Consider the following 26,377-nt stretch of genomic DNA (forward strand, 5'->3'; position numbering starts at 1 on the left):
TGGTATCAACTTAATAAAACTTCAATTTAGTACTGAATGTTTGCCTAAAATCAGGAACTTGTATTTCTGTAGCATCTTTCATGTCCTCAGGATGTCCCAAAGTGCTTCACAGCCAATGAGTGCCTTTCTGAAGTGTTGTCGCTGTTATGTAGGTAAATGGACAGCCAATCTGCGCACAGCAAGGTCCTACAATGAGATAAATGACCAGTTAATCTGTTTTAGTGGCATAGCTTGGATGATGAATGTTGGCCAGGACACTGGGAGAACTCTCTGCTCTTCTTCGAATACTGCCATGTATCTATCTGAACAGGCAGATTGATTCTTTGGTTTAACATGACTTTCGAAAGGCAAGACCTCCAACAATGCCGTACTCCTTCAGTGTCAGCCTAGATTATATGCTCAAATCCTGCAGTGGGTCTTGAACCCACAACCTTCTGGTGAAGAGGTGAGTGTTTTGCCACCTACGTAACACTGACACAGGTTGCAGAAGGAATACATTGGCTATAAAATGCTTTTGGGGCATTCCTGAGCACATGATGAGATCCGATATAAATGTGAGCCCTTCCTTGCTTTCTTGTGGCAGTTATTATACAGTGGTTGCATCAGATAAACTGGGTCAGAATGCTGTGAAATGATCTAGTTCTGAATCATAAGGTACTTTGCAGACTACAGAACTGCTTTTGACCAGGGACTGGGGTACAGAGAGCATCCCAGCTCACTTTAACCACTGGCTGTGTCATCACTTCGCCCTGTTTCACAGGATACCAGTATCGAGAGTCAGAAATTATACTGCAATATTGTGTTACAATTGGAGGTGGGGAAACCGAGAAATATGTAAGATAACCAAATAGATGCAAGAAAGATCTGGATTTTGTGGGATTTTGAGGGCCTTTGAAAGCATGTATATATTTCTCTGTTTCCCTAGACCATATGCTTTCAAACTAGTGTCCTTTGATCTTGGGGGTCTTTTGAGGGCATCCCAGGAGACCTGTAAGATCATCGGATTTCTGTCTGTCATCCGATTTCGGTGTTGTTCTGTATTTGTTGATTTCCGAGCATCATATTTCTTTTATTGTATATTGATCAAAAAATGACCCACGCAATGATAACGGAAGAAGATGGACTTCCAATTATATAGCACCTTTCACTGCCTTATGGTATCCGAAAACTCTTCACAAACAATGAAGGACTTTTGACGTGTACTCACTGTTGTAATGTAGGAAACGCAGCAGCCAATTTGCGCACAGCAAGATCCCACAAACAGCAATGAGATAATGACCAGATAATTTTTTCGTGATGTTAAGGAATAAATATTGTCCAGGACACCGGGGAGAACTCCCCTGCTCTTCTTCCAAGAGTGCCAGGGGATCTTTACGCCCACCTGAGAGGGAAGACGGGGCCTCAGTTTAACGTCACATCCGAAAGACGGCACCTCCGACAGTGCAGCACTCCCTCAGTACTGCACTGGGAGTGTCAACCCAGATTTTGTGCTCAAGTCCCTGGAGTGGGGGCTCGAACCCACAACCTCCTGACTCCGAGTGCTACCCACTGCGCCACGGCTGACATGCCATGGGATCTTTCACATCCACCTGAGAGGGCAGATGGGGCCTCGGTTTAACATCTTATTCGTGAAATAGATTTCCTCAACGAGTCAGGGTGCTTTGGTCCGCTCAGTTTTGGTGGAGGTTGTCCATCCATGGCCGGCATGGGACCCGAGCCTTGTCAATTGGGCCCTCGAAACCTTGAAGCCCAGGCAATTCAGTCCTATTTGCTCTTGTATTTCTTACTCACGGTTCATCCATTTTGAGTTTTGTGGACCTGGAGATTTAGCAAGGACTGTTTTCAGTGCTGCTGCCTCATTGATGGATAAATGCTAATCAGCACTCCACGATCCCTGAGCATCAGTAACTTGAGATATTTGGGAATTAATGGGAACAGGCTATAAACTTTAAATGTGATTCCATGTGCCTGAGACCCAGAAAAGGAGCATGATTCGAACTGACAGTGATCACAGGCGTGATGAGCCACAAAACTGATTGCTCTCTTTCTTACTGGTGCCCATGCTGGGTTTTAACTCTGTTTTTGTTTCTTACAGGTATTACATTTATGAATGTACACTATGGATGACGACAGTCAAGATGAACTGATTAACATAAACACGGCACAGGGAAAATCAAGAGGAAAACGGGAAGTCTTGGCCATTTTCAGTGATGAAGGTAATGTTTGGTGCAATGTTAAGCAAAATGAGGTACTGTAGAGGACAAGGTGGACATGCCAATGAGGCAAAACTATTCCTGTTTGGGGTAATGGGTCAGACGTGAAAGGGACTGTATGCTTATTGAAGGCTAAAAGGGTAGGTGTTCTGGGAGGGGCCCCTCAATGACATAATGTCATATTGTTGCATTCTAATCTGAGAGAAATGCTGAGACAGCAGCGGCCCTGACAGGCTATCCACTTGTGAATTGAATTTTTCAATATTTTACTATGCATCCACATAGATAAAATAGCCAATTAATTTTTTAAATCTTATTTTTCTCTGGGTTTTTTTTCTCTCCTCTCCCTAGCATGCTGACTGCTGGGTACCGATTCACAATACCTGCAGTCCTCTGGTACATTGCCAAAGTGGTTATTCTTCACATGAAGGCACAGGCAGTGTGCGTTGATAGGCTTTTCCAATGTGGAAGGCATCACCTATCCTGTCCTCATCTGATGTCCGCACAGGGGGTCACTGGTGATAATCTGGAATGAGGATCTCGGCTGGTCTTTCTCCTCATTAGCCCAGGGGTCAGGTAACACTGCCTCGGCTGGTGCCCTGCCTGAGCCCACCTATTCAGCACAGACCAACGATCAAACAGATCAAACCTGGGAGCTTCTGGACTGTAGGGCCCAATGCTTCACTTAGCCATTGAAGGAGAACAGCCATTCGGGTCAGTAAATGGCAATATATCCTCAAATTGAGACTCACTTAGCAAGACATGGGTTAAGCTGGAGAGCCAGGGAGAACCATTTGTAAAAGGCAAATCGTGTCTGACAAATTTGAGGAACTAACAGTGTAGTGATAAGGAAATGCAGTGAATGTTGCATATATAGATTTTTTTTCGTTCATGGGATGTGGGCGTCGGTGGCAAGGCCAGCATTTATTGCCCATCCCTAATTGCCCTTGAGAAGGTGGTGGTGAGCCGCCTTCTTGAACCGCTGCAGTCCGTGTGGTGAAGGTTCTCCCACAGTGCTGTTAGGAAGGGAGTTCCAGGATTTTGACCCAGCGACGATGAAGGAACGGTCGATATATTTCCAAGTCGGGATGGTGTGTGACTTGGAGGGGAACGTGCAGGTGGTGTTGTTCCCATGTACCTGCTGCTCTTGTCCATCCAGGTGGTAGAGGTCGTGGGTTTGGGAGGTGCAGTTGAAGAAGCCTTGGCGAGTTGCTGCAGTGCATCCTGTGGATGGTACACACTGCAGCCACTGTGCGCAGGTGTTGGAGGGAGTGAATGTTTAGGGTGGTGGATGGGGTGCCAATCAAGTAGGCTGCTTGTCCTGGATGGTGTTGAACTTCTTGAGTGTTGTTGGAGCTGCACTCATCCAGGCAAGTGGAGAGTATTCCATCACACTCCTGACTTGTGCCTTGTCGGTGGTGGAAAGGCTTTGGGGAGTCAAGGTGAGTCACTCACCGCAGAATACCCAGCCTCTGACCTACTCTTGTAGCCACAGTATTTACGTGGCTGGTCCAGTTGAGTTTCTGGTCAGTGGTGACCCCCAGGATGTTGGTGGTGGGGGATTCGGCAATGGTTATGCTGTTGAATGTTAAGGGGAGGTGGTCAGATACTCTCTTGGAGATGGTCATTGCCTGGCACTTGTCTGGCGCGAATTTCAAAGTTCTCCAGATTCAGGAACTGTCCCTCTAGATTGGAAAATTGCACTTGTCACTCTGCTTTTTAAGAAAGGAGAGGGAAGCCAGGGAATTATAGACCAGTTGACCTAACATCTGTTGTGGGGAAAATGCTGGAGTCTATAATTAAGGATAGGGTGACTGAACACCTCGAGAATTTTCAGTTAATCAGAGAGAGCCAGCATGGATTTGTGAAAGGTAGGTCGTGCCTGACAAACCTGATTGAATTTTTTGAAGAGGTGACTAAAGTAGTGGACAGGGGAATGTCAATGGATGTTATTTATATGGACTTCCAGAAGGCATTTGATAAGGTCCCACATAAGAGACTGTTAGCTAAGATAGAAGCCCATGGAATCGAGGGAAAAGTACGGACTTGGTTAGGAAGTTGGCTGAGCGAAAGGCGACCGAGAGTAGGGATAATGGGTAGGTACTCACATTGGCAGGATGTGACTAGTGGAGTCCCGCAGTGAAGACATAGATGAAGGCATAGAAAGTCTCATATCTAAGTTTGCCGATGACACAAAGATTGGTGGCATTGTAAAGTAGTGTAGGTGAAAACATAAAATTACAAAGCAATATTGATAGATTCGGTGAATGGGCAAAATTGTGGCAAATGGAATTCAGTGTAGACAAATGTGAGGTCATCCACTTGGGATCAAAAAAGGATAGAACAGGGTACTTTCTAAATGGTAAAAAGTTAAAAACAGTGGATGTGCAAAGGGACTTAGGGGTTCAGGTACATAGATCATTGAAGTGTCATGAGCAGGTGCAGAAAATAATCAGTAAGGCTAATGGAATGCTGGCCTTTATATCTAGAGGACTGGAGTACAAGTGGGCAGAAGTTATGCTGCAGCTATACAAAACCCTGGTTAGACTGCACCTGGAGTGCTGTGAGCAGTTCTGGGCACCGTACCTTCGGAAGGACATATTGGCCTTGGAGGGAGTGCAGCGTAGGTTTACTAGAATGATACCCGGACTTCAAGGGTTAAGTTATGAGGAGAGATTACACAAATTGGGGTTGTATTCTCTGGAGTTTCGAAGGTTAAGGGGTGATCTGACGAAGTTTATAAGATATTAAGGGGAACAGATAGGGTGGATAGAGAGAAACTATTTCTGCTGGTTCGGGATTCTAGGAGTCGGGGGCACAGTCTAAAAATTAGAGCCAGACCTTTCAGGAGCGAGATTAGAAAACATTTCTACACACAAAGGGTGGTAGAAGTTTGGAACTCTCTTCCGCAAACGGCAATTGATACTAGCTCAATTGCTAAATTTAAATCTGAGATAGATAGCTTTTTGTCAACCAAAGGTATTAAGGGATATGGGCCAAAGGCAGGTATATGGAGTTAGATCACAGATCAGCCATGATCTTCTCAAATGGCGGAGCAGGCACGAGGGGCTGAATGGCCTACTCCTGTTCCTATGTTCCTATGCCACACATGAGCCCAAGCCTGGATGTTGTCCAGGTCTTGCTGCATGCGGGCACCAACTGCTGGTACATGGGAACAACACAACCTGCACCCCTGGAAGTCTCACACCATCCAGACTTGAAAATATATCGCTGTTCCTTCATCGTCGCTGGGTCAAAATCCTGGAACTCTCTTCCTAACAGCACTGCGGGAGAACCTTCACCACACCGACTGCAGCGGTTCAAGATGGCGGCTCACCACCACTTTCTCAAGGGCATTTAGGGATGGGCAATAAATGCCGGCCTCGCCAGCGACACCCACATCCCATGAACGAATAAATAAAAAAAAACATTTAAAGAAATAATTCAGTAGATGAGGGCAATGCATTTGATGTGGTGTATATGGATTTTCAAAAGGCATTTGATAAAGTGCCGCATGGTAGGCTTAAGATCAAGATTGGGGCCCATGGAATAAAGGGGGCAGTAGCAACGTGGATACAGAATTGGCTAAGGGACAAGAAACAGAGAGTAGTGGTGAACGTTTGTTTTTCGGACTGGAGGGAGGTGTACAGTGATGTTCCCCAGGGGTCAGTGCTGGGACCACTGCTTTTCTTGATATATATTAATGACTTGGACTTGGGTGTACAGGACACAATTTCAAAATTTGTAGATGACACAAAACTTGGAAGGGTAGTAAACAGTGAGGAGGATAGTGATAGACTTCAAGAGGATATCGACAGGCTGGTGGCATGGGCGGACACGTGGCAGATGAAATTTAACACAAAGAAATGTGAAGTGATACATTTCGGTAGGAAGAATGAGGAGACGCAATATAAACTAAAGGGTACAACTCTAAAAGGGGTACAGGAGCAGAGGGATCTGGGGGTATATGTGCACAAATCGTTGAAGATGGTAGGGCAGGTTGAGAAAGTGGTTAATAAAGCATACAGCATCCTGGGCTTTATAAATAGAGGCATAGAGTACAAAAGCAAGGAAGTCATGATCAAGAAGGCCAACGGAATGTTGGCTTTTATTGCTATGGGGATAGAATATAAAAACAGGGAGGTATTGCTGCAGTTATATAAGGTATTGGTGAGACCGCACCTGGAATACTGCATACAGTTTTGGTGTCCATACTTAAGAAAAGACATACTTGCTCTCGAGGCAGTACAAAGAAGGTTCACTCGGTTAATCCCGGGGATGAGGGGGTGGACATATGAGGAGAGGTTGAGTAGATTGGGACTCTACTCATTGGAGTTCAGAAGAATGAGAGGCGATCTTATTGAAACATATAAGATTGTGAAGGGGCTTGATCGGGTGGATGCGGTAAGGATGTTCCCAAGGATGGGTGAAACTAGAACGAGGGGGCATAATCTTAGAATAAGGGGCTGCTCTTTCAAAACTGAGATGAGGAGAAACTTCTTCACTCAGAGGGTAGTAGGTCTGTGGAATTTGCTGCCCCAGGAAGCTGTGGAAGCTACATCATTAAATAAATTTAAAACAGAAATTGACAGTTTCCTAGAAGTAAAGGGAATTAGGGGTTTTGGGGAGCGGGCAGGAAATTGGACATGAATTTAGATTTGAGGTTAGGATCAGATCAGCCATGATCTTATTGAATGGCGGAGCAGGCTCGAGGGGCCGATTGGCCTACTCCTGCTCCTATTTCTTATGTTCTTATGTAACCTTTTTAAAACACTGGTTGTGCTACAACTGGAGTATTTTGTCTTGAAAGATGTGAAGGCCTCAAAGAGTGCAGAAGAGATTTACTAGAATGATTCCAGGGATGAGGGACTTTAGTTACGTGGATAGACTGGAGAATCTGGGATTGTTCTCCTTGGAACAGAGACGGTTGCGAGGAGATTTGATCGAGGTATTCAAAATCATGAAGGGTCTCGACAGAGTCGATAGAGAGAAACTGTTCCCATTGGCGGAGGGGTCAAGGACCAGAGGACACAGATTTAAGGTGATTGGCAAAAGAACCAAAGATGACATGAGGAAAAACTTTTTTGCACAGCGAGTGGTTAGGATCTGGAATGCACTGCCCGAGGGGGTGGTGGAGGCAGATTCAATCATGGCCTTTAAAAGTGAACTGGATAAGTACTTGAAAGGAAAAAATGTGCAGGGCTACGGGGAAAGGGCGGGGGAGTGGGACTGGCTGGAATGCTCTTGCAGAGAGCCAGCACGGACGTGTTGGATCGAATGGCCTCCCTCCGTAACCTTTCTATGATTCCCCGTGCATTGGAAGGTAGCAAATGTCACCCTGCTACACAAGAAAGGAGGGAGAGAGAAAACAGGGAACTATAGGCCGACTAGCCTGACATCAGTAGTCGGGAAAATGCTGGATTCCATTATTAAGGACGTAGTGACAGGGCACATTGAAAATCATAATATGATTAGGCAGAATCAACATGGTTTTATGAAAGGGAAATCGTGTTTGACAAATTTATTGGAGTTTTTTGAGGGTGTAACTAGCAGGGTAGATAAAGGGGAACCAGTGGATGTAGAATATTTGGATTTTCAAAAGGCATTCAATAAGGTGCCACATAAAATGTTGTTACACAAGATAAGGGCTCATGGGATTGAGGGTAATATATTAGCACGGATAGAGGATTGGTTAACGATCAGAAAACAGAGAGTAGGAATGAACAGGTCATTCTCAGGTTGGCAGGCTGTAACTAGTGGGGTGCCGCAAGGATCAGTGCTTGGGCCTCAGCTATTTACAATCGATATTAATGACTTAGATGAAGGGACCGAGTGTCATGTATCCAAGTTTGCTGACGATACAAAACTGCGACCCAGCTTTATTTCTGGGTTTAATGTTGGCACGGAAAAGTACAGGGTTCCCACTGGGAATGCAAAGTCTGAAAATTTTGCCGGTGCAACCCAAAAAAACAACTTTTAAACTCTCACCCACCCGTTCTTGGGGTTTAAAATCACCCCCAAAGAGTCTGCAAAGGGATATGGACAGGTTAAGTGGGCAAGAAGGTGGCAGATGGAGTATAATGTGGGGAAATGTGAAATTATCCACTCTGGTCGGAAGGATAGAAAAGCAGAATATTTTTTTAAAAGATGAGAGACGCAAGAAATGTTGGTATTCAGAGGGTTAGGGTTAGGTTTCCTTGTACACGAATCACAGAAAGTTAACATGCAGGTACAGCAAGCAATTAGAAAGGCAAATGGTATGCTAGCCTTTATTGCCAGGGGGTTGGAGTATAAGAGTAAGGAGATCTTGCTGTAATTATATTGGGCTGTTTTGAGACCTGGAGTACCGTATACAGTTTTGTTCTCCTTACCCAAGGTTCACTAGATTGATTCCTGGGATGAGAGGGTTGTCCCATGAGGAATTTAGAAGAATGAGAGGTGATCTCATTGAATTGTATAAAATTTGAGAGGGTTTGACAGGGCAGATGTTGAGAGGTTGTTTCCCCTGGCTGGAGAGTCTAGAACTTAGGGGTCTTAGTCTCAGGATAAGGGGTCAGCCATTTAGGACTGAGATGAGGAAAAATTTCTTCATTCAGGGGGTTGTGAATCTTTGGAATTCTCTACCCCAGAGGGCTGTGGATGCTGAGTCGTTGAGTGTATTCAAGACTGAGATCGATAGATTTTTGGACACTAAGGGAATCAAGGGTCGGAAAGTGGAGTTGAGGTAAAAGATCAGCCATGATCTGATTGAATGGCGGAGCAGGCACGAGGGGCCGTATGGCCTACTCGTGCTCCTATTTCTTATGTTCAGGAGCACAAGGACAGGTTAGGGCCTTAGGCAGACAGATAAAAATGACCGTAGAATTTTACAGCACAGAAGGAAGCTATTCAGCCCCTCACACCTTGTGCGGGCTCCCTGCAGGAGCTTGCCTGTTAGTCTCATCGCCTTGACCTTTCCCCACACCCCTTTACGTGTTTTTTATTATGGAGAGACTGGAGAAGCTGAGATTGTTCTTCTTCGAGCGGATTAAGTGCAGATTTAATAGAGGTGTTCAAAATTACGAAGGATTTTGATAGAGTAAATAAGGAGAAACTGTTTCCAGTGGCAGGAGGGTCGGTAACCAGAGGACACAGATTTAATACAATTGGCAAAAGAACCAGAGGGGAGAAGAGAGTTTTTTTTTAACGCAGCAAATTGTTCTGATCTGGAATGCGCTGCCTGATAGGGCGGTGGAAGCAGATTCAGTCGTAACTTTCAAAAGGAAATTGGACATATATTTGAAAAGGAAAAATTTGCAGGGCTATGGGGAAAGAGCAGGGGAAGTGGGATTAACTGGATAGCTCTTTCAACGAGCCGGCATAGGTGCGATGGGCCGAATGTCCTCCTTCTGTGCTGTATGATTCTACCTATTCGCTTCCATTTAAAAGCTGTTATGAATTCTGCTTCCACCGGACATTCCGTGTCCTAACAATCCTCCATATTTCAAAGAAAATCTTCTAACCTCTCCTTTTGGTGAGGATCTTAAATTTATACCCTCTAGTTACCAACTCACCGAACAATGGAAATAGTTTTTCCAGTTAATTGATCAAAACCTCTCAGAATTTTGAACACCTCTATTAGATTTCTCCTTAATCACCATAGCTCTGATCAAAAGAGCCCGAGTTTCTTTAGAGTGTCTTCATAACTAAAGTCTCTCAGCCCTGGTATCATAGTGAACCTCTTCTGCATTGACTCTCGCTGGATTTCCTAAAGTAAGATCACAAAACTGCACCCAGTGTGTTAATTGCGGCTGTACTCCATACCCTTATATTTATTTCAGACCTTTATCAGCTCATCTTTCCAGTTTTATTTTTAAAGTTTCACCAGTTAGTTTACATGTTCTCCCCTAATTCTTCCTCTCAAGATGTTTGATGGGCCGAATAGCCTCATTTTGTGCTGTAAAATGCGACATGTTTCAGTAGATCAAGTCTCTCCTCGTAACTATAGTCTCCCAGCCCTGATCGTCCTGGTGAATCTACACTGTATGCGTTTAATGTCCTTTCTGTACTGGGGCACCCAAAACTGCGCACAGTACTCTAACTGTGGCCTAACCATTGCTCTGGGCAGATTTATCATTACCTCTTTACTCTTGTCCTTTATGTCCCCATATATAAAACCCAAAATGTTGGCCTTTTCTAATGGCTTTATCAACCTTGCACTGAAAAGAACGATGTACTTGCACCTAAGGTCTCTCTGTACCTTCTGCGTCTTTTCGCTGAGTTTTTACCCTCATTCCTTGTTTCCCTCCGAAAGTGCATTATTTCACACTTCTCCGCATTAAGTTGCAACTGTCTGCCCATTCAGTTAACCCATCCTTGTATTCTTGAAGTCTTTTACAGTCTTTCTTGCTGTTTGCAAAAAAAACCTCCCACTTTTGTTTAGGGGACGAAACCTGTTTGATAGTTTAGCTTATTAAAAAATGGTTTGATGTGCCTGATAGTAGCCATCTTACAGTCAGAAACGGGAGAATTTATAATGGGGAACAAGGAAATGGCAGAGCAATTAAACAAATACTTCGGTTTTGTCTTCATGGAAGAGGACACAAATAACTTCCCAGAAATGCTAGGGAACCAAGGGACTAGTGAGAAGGAGGAATTGAAGGAAATTAGTATTAGTAAAAAAAAATAGTGCTGGAGAAATTAATGGGACTGAAAGCCGATAAATCCCCAGGGCCTGATAATCTGCATCCCAGAGTACTGAAAGAGGTAGCCATGGAAATAGTGGATGCATTAGTTATCATCTTCCAAAATTCTATAGATTATGGAACAGTTCCTGCAGATTGGAGGGTGGCAAATGTAACCCCACTATTTAAAAAAAGGAGGGAGAGAGAAAACAGGGAACTACAGACCGGTTAGCCTAACATCAGTAGTGGGGAAAATGCTAGAATCTATTATAAAGGATGTGATAACAGGACACTTAGAAAATATCAACGGGATTAGACAAAGTCAACATGGATTTATGAAAGGGATATCATGTTTGACAAACCTACTGGAGTATTCTGAGGATGTAACTGGTAGAATAGATAAGGGAGAACCAGTGGATGTGGTTTATTTGGATTTTCAGAAGGCTTTTGATAAGGTTCCACACAAGAGGTTAGTGTGCGAAATTAAAGCACATGGGATTGGGGGAATATACTGGCATGGATTGAGAATTGGTTGACAGACAGGAAACAGAGAGTAGGAATAAACGGGTCTTTTTCCGGGTGACAGGCAGTGACTAGTGGGGTACCACAGGGATCAGTGCTTGGGCCCCAGCTATTCACAATATATATCAATGATTTGAATGAGGGAACCAAATGTAATATTTCCAAGTTTGCTGATGACACAAAACTAGGTGGGATTGTGAGTTGTGAGGAGGATGCAAAGAGGCTTCAAGGTGATTTAGACAAGTTGAGTGAGTGGGCAAATACATGGCAGATGCAGTATAATGTGGATAAATGTGAAGTTATCCACTTTGGAAGGAAAAACAGAAGGCCGGGTATTATTTAAATAGTGATAGATTGGGAAATGTTGATGTACAAAGGGACCTGGGTGTCCTTGTACACCAGTCACTGAAAGCAAACATGCAGGTGCAGCAAGCAGTTAGGAAGACCAATGGTATGTTGGCTTTCATTGCAAGAGGATTTGAGTGTAGGAGCAAGGATGTCTTACTGCAGTTATACAGGGCCTTGGTGAGACCACACCTGGAGTATTGTGTGCAGTTTTGGCCTCCTTACCTAAGAAAGGATATACTTGCCGTCGAGGGAGTGCAGCAAAGGTTCACCAGAGATGATTCCTGCGATGGCAGGACTGTTGTATGAGGAGAGATTGGGTCGACTCGGCCTGTATTCACTCGAGTTTAGAAGAATGAGAGGGGATCTCATTGAAACGTATAAAATTCTGACAGGGCTTGACAGACTGGATGCAGGAAGGATATTTCCACTGGCTGGGGGGGTGTCCAGAACGAGGGGTCACAGTCTCAGGATACGAGGTAGGACATTTAGGACTGAGATGGTGAAAATTTTCTTCACTCAGGGTGGTGAACCTGTGGAATTCTCTACCACAGAAGGCTGTGGAGGCCAAGTCACTGAATATATTTAAGAAGGAGCTAGATAGATTTCTAGACATAAAAGGCATCAAGAAGTATGGGGAGAGAGCGGGAATATGGTACTGAGAGAGGGGATCAGCCACGAACATACTGAATGGCGGAGCAGGCTCGAAGGGCCGAATGGCCTACTCCTGCTCCTATTTTCTATGTTTCTATGTTTATCTTCTGAAGTGATGAGACACGTAGTGGAAGCCTTGCATATTATCTGGCAGCAATAACATACCTGGGGCACACACTTTGCCCATAGGAAAGAAAGAAGAAAGGACTTATAGAATGATTACAGCGTGGAAGGAGGCCATTCGGCCCATCGAGTCCGTGCTCGCTCCCTGCAAGAGTAATCCAGCTAATTCCACTACCCCGCCATTTCCCTGGAGCCCTGCAAATTTTTTCCCTTCAAATACTTATCCTTTTGAAAGTCACGATTGAATCTGCCTCCACCACCCCATCAGGCAGATCGTTCCAGATCCTAACCACTCGCTGTGTAAAAAAGTTTTTCATCATGTTACCTTTGGTTCTTTCGCCAATCTCGGTCCTCTGGTCCTGGACCCTTCCACCAATGGGAACAGTTTCTCTCTATCTACTCTGTCTAGACCCTTCATGATTTTGAACACCTCTATCAAATCTCCTCTCAACCTTCTCTGCTGTAAGGAGAACAACCCCAGCTTCTCCAGTCTATCCACGTAACTGAAGTCCCTCATCCCTGGAATCATTCCAGTAAATCTTTTCAGCACCCTGTCTAAGGCCTTCACATCCTTCCTAAGGTGCGGTGCCCAGAACTGGACACAATACTCCAGTTGTGGCCGAACCAGCATTTTATAAAGGTTCAACATAACTTCCTTGCTTTTGTACTCTATGCCTCTATTTATAAAGCCCAGGATCCTGTATGCTTTTTTAACCACTTTCTCAACCTGCCCTGCCGCATTCAATGATTTGTGCACATATACCCCCAGATCTCTCTGTCCCCGCACCCTTTTAAAATTGTGCCCTCTAGTTCATATTGCCTCTCCTCGTTCTTCCGACCAAAATGTATCACTTCGCGCTTCCCTGCGTTAAATTTCATCTGCCACATGTCCACCCATTCCACCAGCCTGTCTATGTCCTCTTGAAGTCTATCACTATCCTCCTACACTTCCAAGTTTTGTGTCATCTGCAAATTTTAAAATTGTGCCCTGTACACCCAAGTCCAAGTCATTAATATCTTTCGAGAAAAGCAGTGGTCCCAGCACTGACCCCTGGGGAACACCACTGTACACCTCCCTCCAGTCCGAAAAACAACCGTTCACCACTACTCTCTGTTTCCTGTCCCTTAGCCAATTCTGTATCCATGCTGCCACTGCCCCCTTTTATTCCATGGGCTTCAACTTTGATGACAAGCCTATTATGTGGCACTTTATCAAACGCCTTTTGGAAGTCCATATACATCACATCAACCGCATTGCCCTCATCAACCCTCTCTGTTACCTCATCAAAAAACTCAATCAGGTTAGTTAACAACGATTTGCCTTTAACAAATCTGCCGGCTTTCCTTAATTAATCCACACTTGTCCAAGTCACTGTTAATTCTGTCCCGGATTAGCGTTTCTAAAAGTTTCCCCACTACTGAGGTTAAACTGACTGGCCTGTAGTTGCTGGGTTTATCCTTACACCCTTTTTTGAACAAGAGTGTAATATTTGCAAATCTCCAGCCCTCTGGCACCACCCCTGTATCTACGGATGTTTGGAAGATTATGGCCAGTACCTCCACAATTTCCATCCTTACTTCCCTCAGCAACCTCGGATGCATCCCATCCGGACCGGGTGACTTATCTACTTTAAGCACAGCTAGCCTTTCTAGTACCTCTTCTTTATCAATTTTTAGCTCATCCAGTATCTCAACTACCTCTTCTTTTACTGTGATTTTGGCAGCACCTTCTTTCTTGCATTTATATAGCGCCTTTCACGACCAAAGCACATCCCAAAGCACTTTACAGCCAATGCAGTACTTTTAAAGTGTAGTACAGTTGTAATATAGGAAACACGGCGGCCAATTTGCGCACAGCAAGATCCCACAGAGAGCAATGTGATAATGACCAGATAATCAGTTTTTCGTGATATTGGTTACGGGATAAATATTGACCAGGACCCCGGTGAGAACTCTTCTGTCCTTCTCCGAAATATGCGATCTGTTACATCTGCCCGAGAGGGCAAACGGGGCCTGGGTTTAACGTCTCATCCGAAAGACTGCAGCTCCAACAGTGCAGCACTCCCTCAGTACTGGCACTGGGTGTGTTAGCCTGAATTATGTGCTCTAATCTCTGGAGTGGGGCGTGAACCCTCGACCTTCTGACTCAGGGGAGAGAGAGAGCTACCCACTGAGCCAAGGCTGGCACCTGAAGGTTACACTCCACTTTATGGGGTTCACCAATGAGATTGAACTCCTTGTATTCGATTGTAAACAATTTTACAACACCAAGTTATAGTCCAGCAATTTTATTTTAAATTCACAAGCTTTCGGAGGCTTCCTCCTTCCTCAGGTGAACGTTGTTGGAAATGAAATCCTCTAAATGAAATCGCATTTATAAATCACAGAACAATGCTTGGTGATTGCAGACAGTTTTTTCAACTGCCCGTTGCCAAGGCAATCAGTGTGCAGACAGACAGGTGTTACCTACAAGGTCTCCGAATATACAAATCACCAAAAAAAAACAGATAGAGAGGTAGAAACATAGAAAAGACAGCAACTGACCCGTTATATTAAAAACAGATAACATTTGTTCGCTGGTGGGGTAACGTGTAGCGTGACATGAACCCAAGATTCCGGTTGAGGCCGTCCTCATGGGTGTGGAACTTGGCTATCAATTTCTGCTCGACGATTTTGCGTTGTCGTGTGTCTCGAAGGCCGCCTTGGAGTATGCTTACCCGAAGGTCGGTGGCTGAATGTCCTTGACTGCTGAAGTGTTCCCCGACTGGGAGGGAACCCCCCTGTTTGGTGATTGTTGCGCGGTGTCCGTTCATCCGCTGTCGCAGCGTCTGCACGGTCTCGCCAATGTACCATGCTCTGGGGCATCCTTTCCTGCAACGTATGAGGTAGACAACATTGGCCGAGTCACAGGAGTATGAACCATGCACCTGGTGGGTGGTGCCCTCTCGTGTGATGGTGGTATCTGTGTCGATGATCTGGCATGTCTTGCAGAGGTTACCGTGGCAGGGTTGTGTGGTGTCGTGGACGCTGTTCTCTTGAAAGCTAGATAATTTGCTGCGAACGATGGTCTGTTTGAGGTTGGGTGGCTGTTTAAAGGCGAGTAGTGGAGGTGTGGGGATGGCCATAGCGAGGTATTCGTCGTCATTGATGACATGTTGAAGGCTGCGGAGAACATGGCGTAGTTTCTCCGCTCCGAGGAAGTACTGGACGACAAAGGGTACTCTGTTGGTTGCGTCCCGTGTTAGTCTCCTGAGGAGGTCTATGCGATTTTTTGCTGTGGCCCGTCAGAACTGTCGATCGATGAGTCGAGCGTCATATCCCGAGCGTCGAGCAGAAATTGATAGCCAAGTTCCGCACCCATGAGGACGGCCTCAACCGGGATCTTGGGTTCATGTCACGCTACACGTTATCCCACCAGCGAACAAATGTTATCTGTTTTTAATATAACGGGTCAGTTGCTGTCTTTTCTATGTTTCTACCTCTCTATCTCTTTTTTTTTTGTTTTTTTTTTGGTGATTTGTATATTCGGAGACCTTGTAGGTAACACCTGTCTGTCTGCACACTGATTGCCTTGGCAACGGGCAGTTGAAAAAACTGTCTGCAATCACCAAGCATTGTTCTGTGATTTATAAATGCGATTTCATTTAGAGGATTTCATTTCCAACAACGTTCACCTGAGGAAGGAGGAAGCCTCCGAAAGCTTGTGAATTTAAAATAAAATTGCTGGACTATAACTTGGTGTTGTAAAATTGTTTACAATTGTCAACCCCAGTCCATCACCGGCATCGAGTACAAGAAGGGTATCTGGAATGAGCCTGGACAGCTCCTGCAAGGTATTATTGTGAGGCCGAACACAGCCAAACCTGATCTTGTGTCCCACAACATCTGTGTTCATGCTTCCAGCAGAGTTACAAGATAGGGATCAGTGGCGGAACCCTGGCTGATGATTTACTTTCCATCTCAGCCGTAGGATTATAAGTGCCCCACTTCCATCCCAGCTGAAATGGGTACCGATGGGGAATTGAACCTAGAATTTCTCACGTGCTGGGAGTGAGTGTGCGCAAAGAGGCACCAAGATGTTTTGAGCTTGTTTGGAAATATATGTTGTGTCGTATTTACTAAATGTGACATTGATAAATTGACCTTTCAGGAGCGAGATTAGAAAACATTTCTACACACAAAAGATGGTAGAAGTTTGGAACTCTCTTCCGCAAACGGCAATTGATACTAGCTCAATTGCTAAATTTAAATGTACGATAGATAGCTTTTTGGCAATCAAAGGTGTTAAGGGATATGGGCCAAAGGCAGGTATATGGAGTTAGATCACAGATCAGCCATGATCTTATCAAATGGCGGAGCAGGCACGAGAGGCTGAATGGCCTACTCCTGTTCCTATGATACTTATGCAGCTTTTAGCTTTATTGATTGTTGTTTAACTGGAACACTTTTGAATCTTGCTGTAATGTCAAACTGGAATATTCTGGCCATTTAGACATATGGCCTGATCTAATACTCAGAATCCCGAGGGAGCTTGGTCCTTGGGTTCGGGAGTTATCAGTGAGGTTTGGTAGTTTCCACACTCGTCGTGGACCATGTGATGTCCCAATTTCCTAAGCAGAGGGTGATAGACTAACCTCAGTCCCGTTTCTAAAACTGGGAATGTGTGGCCTTTTTTTTTTTAAGAGTCGTCCAGTAGTGAAGATGGTGATGACGGCGATACAGAGGATGAAGATGATGAAGATGATGATGAAGGTGATGACTTAGACGATGAGGATGATGAGGATGAAGATGAGGAGGAGGCAGAGGAAGGTATAGTATCTGGTTCGCTACCTTGTAATACTTGATACAGTCGAATCCGTTAATGCATACTTGATAACTGATCAGGTAAGAATTGTTAATCTTGCAAGATTGGAAATCTATAGGACCAAATAGTATTCAGGTATGTTGTTGCTCTTGCAAAACTAATTTGAAAAAAAAAATGTTACACTTGAGCTTGAAAGGACATTTCTTTTTCCCCTTACTCCTCTTGCCTTGAAGGCTGGACTCGCACAGGAATTGGTGTCACCGGTAATGGTGGTCTTCTGATGCCTCAACGAAATGGCCATTCCTACGTGTGAATCTGAACGAAACTGAGCCTGATCCTTTTTTTTTTATTCGTTCACGGGATGTGGGCGTCGCTGGCGAGGCCGGCATTTATTGCCCGTCCCTAATTGCCCCTCGAGAAGGTGGTGGTGAGCCGCCTTCTTGAACCGCTGCAGTCCGTGTGGTGACGGTTCTCCCACAGTGCTGTTAGGAAGGGAGTTCCAGGATTTTGACCCAGCGACGATGAAGGAACGGCCGATATGTTTCCAAGTCGGGATGGCGTGTGACTTGGAGGGGGACGTGCAGGTGGTGTTGTTCCCATGCGCCTGCTGCTCTTGTCCTTCTAGGTGGTAGCGGTCACGGGTTTGGGAGGTGCTGTCGAAGAAGCCTTGGCGAGTTGCTGCAGTGCATCCTGTGGATGGTACACACTGCAGCCACAGTGTGCCGGTGGTGAAGGGAGTGAATGTTTAGGGTGGTGGATGGGGTGCCAATCCAGCGGGCTGCTTTATCTTGGATGGTGTCGAGCTTCTTGAGTGTTGTTGGAGCTGCACTCATCCAAGCAAGTGGAGAGTATTCCATCACACTCCTGACTTGTGCCTTGCAGATGGTGGAAAGGCTTTGGGGAATCAGGAGGTGAGTCACTCGCCGCAGAATACCCAGCCTCTGACCTGCTCTCGTAGCCACAGTATTTATATGGCTGGTCCAGTTAAGTTTCTGGTCAATGGTAACCCCCAGGATGTTGATGGTGGGGGATTCGGCGATGGTAATGCCGTTGAATGTCAAGGGGAGGTGGTTAGACTCTCTCTTGTTGGAGATGGTCATTGCCTGGCACTTGTCTGGCGCGAATGTTACTTGCCACTTATGAGCCCAAGCCTGGATGTTGTCCAGGTCTTGCTGCATGCGGGCTCGGACTGCTTCATTATTTGAGGGGTTGCGAATGGAACTGAACACTGTACAGTCATCAGCGAACATCCCCATTTCTGACCTTATGATGGAGGGAAGGTCATTGATGAAGCAGCTGAAGATGGTTGGGCCAAGGACACTGCCCTGAGGAACTCCTGCAGCAATGTCCTGGGGCTGAGATGATTGGCCTCCAACAACCACAACCATCTTCCTTTGTGCTAGGTATGACTCCGGCCACTGGAGAGTTTTCGCCCTGATTCCCATTGACTTCAGTTTTACTAGGGCTCCTTGGTGCCACACTCGGTCAAATGCTGCCTTGATGTCAAGGGCAGTCACTCTCACCTCACCTCTGGAATTCAGCTCTTTTGTCCATGTTTGGACCAAGGCTGTAATGAGGTCTGGAGCCGAGTGGTCCTGGCGGAACCCAAACTGAGCATCAGTGAGCAGGTTATTGGTGAGTAAGTGCCGCTTGATAGCACTGTCAACGACACCTTCCATCACTTTGCTGATGATTGAGAGTAGACTGATGGGGCGGTAATTGGCCGGATTGGATTTGTCCTGTTTTTTGTGGACAGGACATATCTGGGCAATTTTCCACATTGTCGGGTGGATGCCAGTGTTGTAGCTGTACTGGAACAGCTTGGCTAGAGGCGCAGCTAGTTCTGGAGCACAAGTCTTCAGCACTACAGCTGGGATGTTGTCGGGGCCCATAGCCTTTGCTGTATCCAGTGCACTCAGCCGTTTCTTGATATCACGTGGAATGAATCGAATTGGCCGAAGACTGGCTTCCGTGATGGTGGGCATATCGGGAGGAGGCCGAGATGGATCATCCACTCGGCACTTCTGGCTGAAGATGGTTGCAAACGCTTCAGCCTTGTCTTTTGCACTCACGTGCTGGACTCCGCCATCATTGAGGATGGGGATGTTTGCAGAGCGTCTTCCTCCCGTTAGTTGTTTAATTGTCCACCACCATTCACGACTGGATGTGGCAGGACTGTAGAGCTTTGATCTGATCCGTTGGTTGTGGAATCGTTTAGCTCTGTCTATAGCATGTTGCTTCCGCTGTTTAGCATGCATGTAGTCCTGAGTTGTAGCTTCACCAGGTTGGCACCTCATTTTCAGGTACGCCTGGTGCTGCTCCTGGCATGCTCTTCTACACTCCTCATTGAACCAGGGTTGATCCCCTGGCTTGTTGGTAATGGTAGAGTGAGGAATATTACAGATTGTGCTGGAATACAATTCTGCTGCTGCTGATGGCCCACAGCGCCTCATGGATGCCCAGTTTTGAGCTGCTAGATGTGTTCTGAATCTATTCCATTTAGCACGGTGGTAGTGCCACACAACACGTTGGATGGTGTCCTCAGTGCGAAGACGGGACTTCGTCTCCACGAGGACTGTGCGGTGGTCACTCCTACCAATACTGTCATGGACAGATGCATTTGCGACAGATAGATTGGTGAGGACGAGGTCATGTAAGTTTTTCCCTCGTGTTGGTTCGCTCACCACCTGCCGCAAGCCCAGTCTACCAGCTCTGTCCTTCAGGACTCGGCCAGCTTGGTCAGTAGTGGTGCTACCGAGCCACTCTTGGTGATGGACATTGAAGTCCCCCACCCAGAGTACATTTTGTGCCCTTGCTACCCTCAGTGCTTCCTCCAAGTGGCGCTCAACATGGAGGAGGACTGATTCATCAGCTGAGGGAGGACGGTAGGTGGTAATCAGCAGGAGGTTTCCTTGCCCATGTTTGACCTGATGCCATGAGATTTCATGGGGTCCAGAGTCAATGTTGAGGACTCCCAGGGCCACTCCCTCCTGACTGTATATCACTGTACTGCCACCTCTGGTGGGTCTGTCCTGCCGGTGGGACAGGACATACCCAGGGATGGTGATGGAAGAGTCTGGGACGTTGGCTGAAAGGTATGATTCTGTGAGTATGGCTATGTCAGGCTGTTGCTTGACTAGTCTGTGGGACAGCTCTCCCAATTTTGGCACAAGTCCCCAGATGTTAGTAAGGAGGACCTTGCAGGGTCGACTGGGCTTGGTTTGCCATTGTCGTGTCCGGTGCCTCGTGGTCCGTCCAGTTTTATTCTTATTATGACTTTTTGTAGTGAGATTTTACAACTGAGTGGCTTGCTCGGCCATTTCAGAATCAACCACATTGCTGTGGGTCTGGAGTCACATTTAGGCCAGACCGGGTAAGGACGGCAGGTTTCCTTCCCTAAAGGGGCATTAGTGAACCAGATGGGTTTTTACAACAATCCGATAGTTTCATGGTCATCATTACTGATACTAGTATTTTAATTCCAGATTTTTATTTAATTAATTATATTTAATTAATTGAATTTAAATTCGCCAGCTGCCATGTCGGGATTTGAATTCATGACTCTGGATTTTAGTCCAGGCCTCTGGATTACTAGTCCAGTAACATAACCACTATGCTACCATATCCTGCCCTTACCTGATCTTGTGTATGTATCTTCTACTGGTTGAGCTTGCTGGGTGAGGATCTCTGGCCAATGCTTTTTTTTTCTCTTCCCCTCTTCTCAGCCTGGCGACTCTTAGGCCGGTTTTGGTGCCCTTGCTGCAATTGGTCGTCCTGGTGCAGGGCCACACAGCGTGGAGAGGGTGGTAGTTGAACTTTGAGTCATTTTGTGTCAATCAGTGACGTGGTATTCTGTGTTATTGCAGTGCAGTCCTCACCACTTAAAATGGCCATGTTTAAAACGGCCAAAAAGCAAAAACAATTAACCATTTGCATTAATGGCAATTTCAAAGTTGCCAGAGACCGTGTTTTAAGTGCTCACCTTACTCCATCCAGAAACAGATGAGTTTACTCACCATGTTTCGGTGAACTGAAAGTAAGATCAATCATAAGTAAATAGGCACTTCTTTAAATTACTAACTCCCCAACTGGAGGAAATTGTCTTTCCTCATACACTCTTTCAAAACCAGTCATAATTTTAAAAACCTCGATTAAATTTCCTCTTGGCGTTCTCTGCTCCAGTGCGTATAACCCCAGTATCTCAAGTCTTCATAACTAATATTTCCTATTCCTGGAGAATCTGCACAGTATGCTCTTACCTTCCTATCCATTGTTTTTAGATTTCTGCTATTTGCATGGAATCCTGATCCAGCTCCACCAAGACTCAGAGTGGAGGGATTTTTAATTCCACTGCTGTTCCCTGGAATTCTCTGAGGATTATCCCAGTGTTATTTGCTTATGTTGCTATTGGGTTCTGCTACTGAAACCCTCATCCATGCCTTTGTTACCTCTGGACTCAACTATTCCAGTGCTCTCCTGGCCGGCCTCCCATCTTGCACCCTCCGTAAACTTGAGCTCATCAGGGAACGCCTCAATTTTAAAATTCTCATCCTTGTTTTCAAATCCCTCCATGGCCCTCGCCCCTTCCTATCTCTGTAACCTCCTCCAGCCCTACAACCCTCCGAGATCTCCATGCTGCTCCAATTCTGGTCCCTTGTGCGTCCTCGATTTCCTTCGCTCCACCATTGGCGGCCGTGCCTTCAGGCCCAAAGCTCTGGAATTCCCTCCCTGAACCTCTCCGCCTCTCTATCCTGCTTTAAGATGCTCCTTAAAACCTACCTCTTTGACCAAGCTTTTCGTCACCTGTCTTATAGTTTCCTTATGTGGCTCAAAATTTTGCTTTGGGATGCTTTACTAATTAAAGGCACGATGTAAATGCAAGTTGATGTTGGTTCAGTTCCACTGTCATGCCCTGTTACATTAACTTAAAATAAACCAGAGTAGTAACACGATCAGAGGGTGATAAATGGGAATGTCATTGATTTTGTAAAATTAATATTTTTTTTGTCCTAGACAACGATGCTGCTGATGATGATGATGATGAAGCAGATGGTGCTGTTGGACAAATGGACCCGGAGAAGGCCAGCTCTGGAGGGAAGGGAGAAAGCAGTTTGGATGAGGAGGCTGAGAACTGCCCCATCTGTCTGAATACTTTCCGGGATCAGGCAATTGGAACTCCAGAAAGCTGTGCACATTACTTCTGCCTTGATTGCATCCTCGAATGGACAAAGGTGAGTGCTCTGAACCAGGCACTACAGTCCGTTGAACTGCTGTGAGGACCACTGAAGGGTATAAAATCGTAGAATGATATAGCACAGAGGGAGGCCATTCGGCCCATCGTGCCTGTGCCAGCTCTTTGAAAGAGCTATCCAATTAGTCCTACTCCCCCATAGCCCTGCAAATTTTTCCTTTTTAACTCGATTCCCTTCAGAAAGTTACTATTGAATCTGCTTCCACTACCTGTTCAGGCAGTGCATTCCAGATCGTAACAACTCGCTGCGTAAAAAAGTTTCTCCTCATCACCCCCCGGCTTTTTTGCCAATTATTTTAAATCTGTGTCCTCTGGTTACCGACCCTCCTGCCACTGGAAACAGTTTCTCCTTATCGACTCTGTCAAAACGCCTCTTAATTCTGAACACTTCTATTAAATTTCCCCTTAACCTTCTCTGTTCTAGGGAGAACAACCCCTGCTTCTCCAGTCTCTCCACATAACTCAAGCCCCTCATATCTAGTACCATAGGAATATAGGAACAGGAGTAGGCCGTTCAGCCCCTCGAGCCCGCTCCGCCATGGAATCCAGGGTGCCTTGGCACTTTGGATACAAAACTGGCTTAGTGGCAGAAGGCAGAGGGTGATGGTCGAAGGTTGTTTTTGTGACTGGAAGCCTGTGGCCAGTGGGGTACCACAGGGATCGGTGCTGGGTCCCTTGCTGTTTGTGGTCTACATTAATGACTTGGATATGAACGTAAAAGGTATGATCAGTAAGTTCGCTGATGATACAAAAATTGGTAGGGTGGTAAATAGCGAGGAGGATAGCCTCAGTCTGCAGGACGATATAGATGGGTTGGTCAGATGGGCGGAACAGTGGCAAATGGAATTTAACCCGGAAAAGTGCGAGGTGATGCACTTTGGAGGGACTAACAAGGCAAGGGAATACACAATGAATGGGAGGACCCTAGGCAAGACAGAGGGTCAGAGGGATCTTGGTGTGCAAGTTCACAGATCCCTGAAGGCGGCGGAACAGGTAGATAAGGTGGTAAAGAAGGCATATGGGATACTTGCCTTTATTAGCCGAGGCATAGAATATAAGAGCAAGGAGGTTATGATGGAGCTGTATAAAACACTGGTTAGGCCACAGCTGGAGTACTGCACAGTGTGCAGTTCTGGTCGCCGCACTACAGGAAGGATGTGATCTCTTTGGAGAGGGTGCAGAGGAGATTCACCAGGATGTTACCAGGGCTGGAGCGCTTCAGCTATGAAGAGAGACTGGGAAGATTGGGTTTGTTTTCCTTGGAGCAGAGGAGGCTGAGGGGGGACATGATTGAGGTGTACAAAATTATGAGGGGCACAGATAGGATGGATACTAAGGAGCTTTTTCCCTTCGTTGAGGGTTCTATAACAAGGGGACATAGATTGAAGGTAAAAGGCGGGAGGTTTAGAGGGGATTTGAGAGAGAACTTTTTCACCCAGAGGGTGGTTGGAGTCTGGAACTCACTGCCTGAAAGGGTTGTGGAGGCAGGAACCCTCACAACATTCAAGAAGCATTTGGATGAGCACTTGAAATGCCATAGCATACAAGGCTACGGACCAAATGCTGGAATGTGGGATCAGAGTAGACAGGGCTGATGGCCGGCGCGGACACGATGGGCCGAAGGGCCTCTATCCGTGCTGTATAACTCTATGACTCTATAAGATCGTGGCTGATCTGTGATCTGTGATCTAACTCCATATACCTGCCTTTGTCCCATATCCCGTAATACCTTTGTGTGTAGAAATGTTTTCTAATCTCACTCCTGAAAGGTCTGGCTCTGATTTTTAGACTGTGCCCCCTACTCCTAGAATCCCCAACCAGCGGAAATAGTTTCTCTCTATCCACCCTATCTGTTCCCCTTAATATCTTATAAACGTCGATCAGATCACTCCTTAACCTTCGAAACTCCAGAGAATACAACCCCAATTTGTGTAATCTCTCCTCGTAACTTAACCCTTGAAGTCCGGGTATCATTCTAGTAAACCTACGCTGCACTCCCTCCAAGGCCAATATGCCCTTCCGAAGGTGCGGTGCCCAGAACTGCTCACAGTACTCCAGGTGCGGTCTAACCAGGGTTTTGTATAGCTGCAGCATAACTTCTGCCCCCTTGTACTCTAGTCCTCTTGATATAAAGGCCAGCATTCCATTAGCCTTATTGATTATTTTCTGCACCAGTTCATGACACTTCAATGATCGATGTACCTGAACACCGAAGTCCCTTTGGACATCCACTGTTTTTAACTTTTACCATTTAGAAAGTACCCTGTTCTATCCTTTTTCGGTCCAAAGTGGATGACCTCACATTTGCCACAGTTTTGCCCATTCACCTAATCTATCAATATCGCTTTGTAATTTTATGTTTTCATCTCCACTGCTTACAATGCCACCAATCTTTGTGTCATCGGCAAACTTAGATATGAGACTTTCTATGCCTTCATCTAAGTCGTTAATAAATATTGTGAATAATTGAGGCCCCAAGACAGATCCCTGTGGGACTCCACTAGTCACATCCTGCCAATGTGAGTACCTACCCATTATCCCTACTCTCTGTCGCCTTTCGCTCAGCCAACTTCCGAACCAAGTCCGTACTTTTCCCTCGATTCCTTGGGCTTCTATCTTCGCTAACAGTCTCTTATGTGGGACCTTATCAAATGCCTTCTGGAAGTCCATATAAATAACATCCATCGACGTTCCCCTGACCACTACTTTAGTCACCTCTTCAAAAAATTCAATCGGGTTTGTCAGGCACGACCTACCTTTCACAAATCCATGCTGGCTCTCTCTGATTAACTGAAAATTCTCGAGGTGTTCAGTCACCCTATCCTTAATTACAAACTCCAGCATTTTCCCCACAACAGATGTTAGGCTAACTGGTCTATAATTCCCTGGTTTCCCCCTCTCTCCTTTCTTAAAAAGCGGAGTGACATGTGCAATTTTCCAATCTAGAGGGACAGTTCCTGAATCTAGAGAACTTTGAAAGATTATAGTTAGGGCATCTGCAATGTGCTCACCTACTTCCTTTAAAACCCCGGGATGGAAACCATCTGGTCCTGGGGATCTGTCACTCTTTAGTGCTATTATTTTCTTCATTACTGTTGTTTTACTTATGTTAATTTTATTGACTCCCTGTCCCCGATTCATTATTAGTTTTCTTGGGATTTCCGGCATACTATCCTCTTTTTCGACTGTAAATACTGACGCAAAGTAATTGTTCAACATGTCCGCCATTTCCCCATTGTCAATGACCCTTATTTAAAAAGGGTAGTAGAGAGAAGGCTGGAAATTATAGACCAGTTAGCCTAACATCTGTGATGGGTAAAATTTTGGAATCTATTATAAAGGAGACAGTAGCGGAACATTTGGATAAACATTTGGATAATTTAATAGGACAAAGTCAGCATGGCTTTACGAAGGGGAAGTCATGTCTGACAAATTTGCTTGAGTTCTTTGAGGATATAACGTACAGGGTGGATAAAGGGGAACCAGTGGACGTAGTGTATTTAGACTTCCAGAAGACATTCGACAAGGTGCCTCATAAATGATTATTGCTCAAGATAAAGAATCACTGGATTGGGGGTAATATTCTGGCATGGGTGGAGGATTGGTTATCTAACAGGAAGCAGAGAGTTGGGATAAACGGTTCATTCTCGGACTGGCAACCAGTAGCCAGTGGTGTTCCGCAGGGGTCGGTGCTGGGTCCCCAACTCTTTACAATCTATAGTAACGATTTGGAGGAGGGGACCGAGTGTAACATATCAAAGTTTGCAGATGATATAAAGATGGGAGGGAAAGTAGAGAGTGA

At 45.6% G+C, this 26,377-nt stretch overlaps 1 protein-coding gene across 1 annotated transcript in view; it reads left to right on the forward strand.

Annotated features, from left to right (window-relative positions):
* Window positions 1-2,099: 2,099 nt before the first annotated feature.
* phrf1 (PHD and ring finger domains 1) overlaps window positions 2,100-26,377 on the forward strand; it is a 98,810-nt gene continuing 74,532 nt past the window's right edge. Inside the window, exons 1-3 of the mRNA XM_067994273.1 lie at window positions 2,100-2,216; window positions 17,204-17,329; window positions 22,338-22,555. Of these exons, the coding sequence (XP_067850374.1) occupies window positions 2,111-2,216; window positions 17,204-17,329; window positions 22,338-22,555 (450 nt within the window). The 5' untranslated portion in view covers window positions 2,100-2,110. The remainder of the gene's footprint in view (window positions 2,217-17,203; window positions 17,330-22,337; window positions 22,556-26,377) is intronic.

This window comes from Heptranchias perlo, chromosome 12, assembly GCF_035084215.1.
Source record: "Heptranchias perlo isolate sHepPer1 chromosome 12, sHepPer1.hap1, whole genome shotgun sequence".
In the NCBI taxonomy this organism is placed as follows: domain Eukaryota; kingdom Metazoa; phylum Chordata; class Chondrichthyes; order Hexanchiformes; family Hexanchidae; genus Heptranchias; species Heptranchias perlo.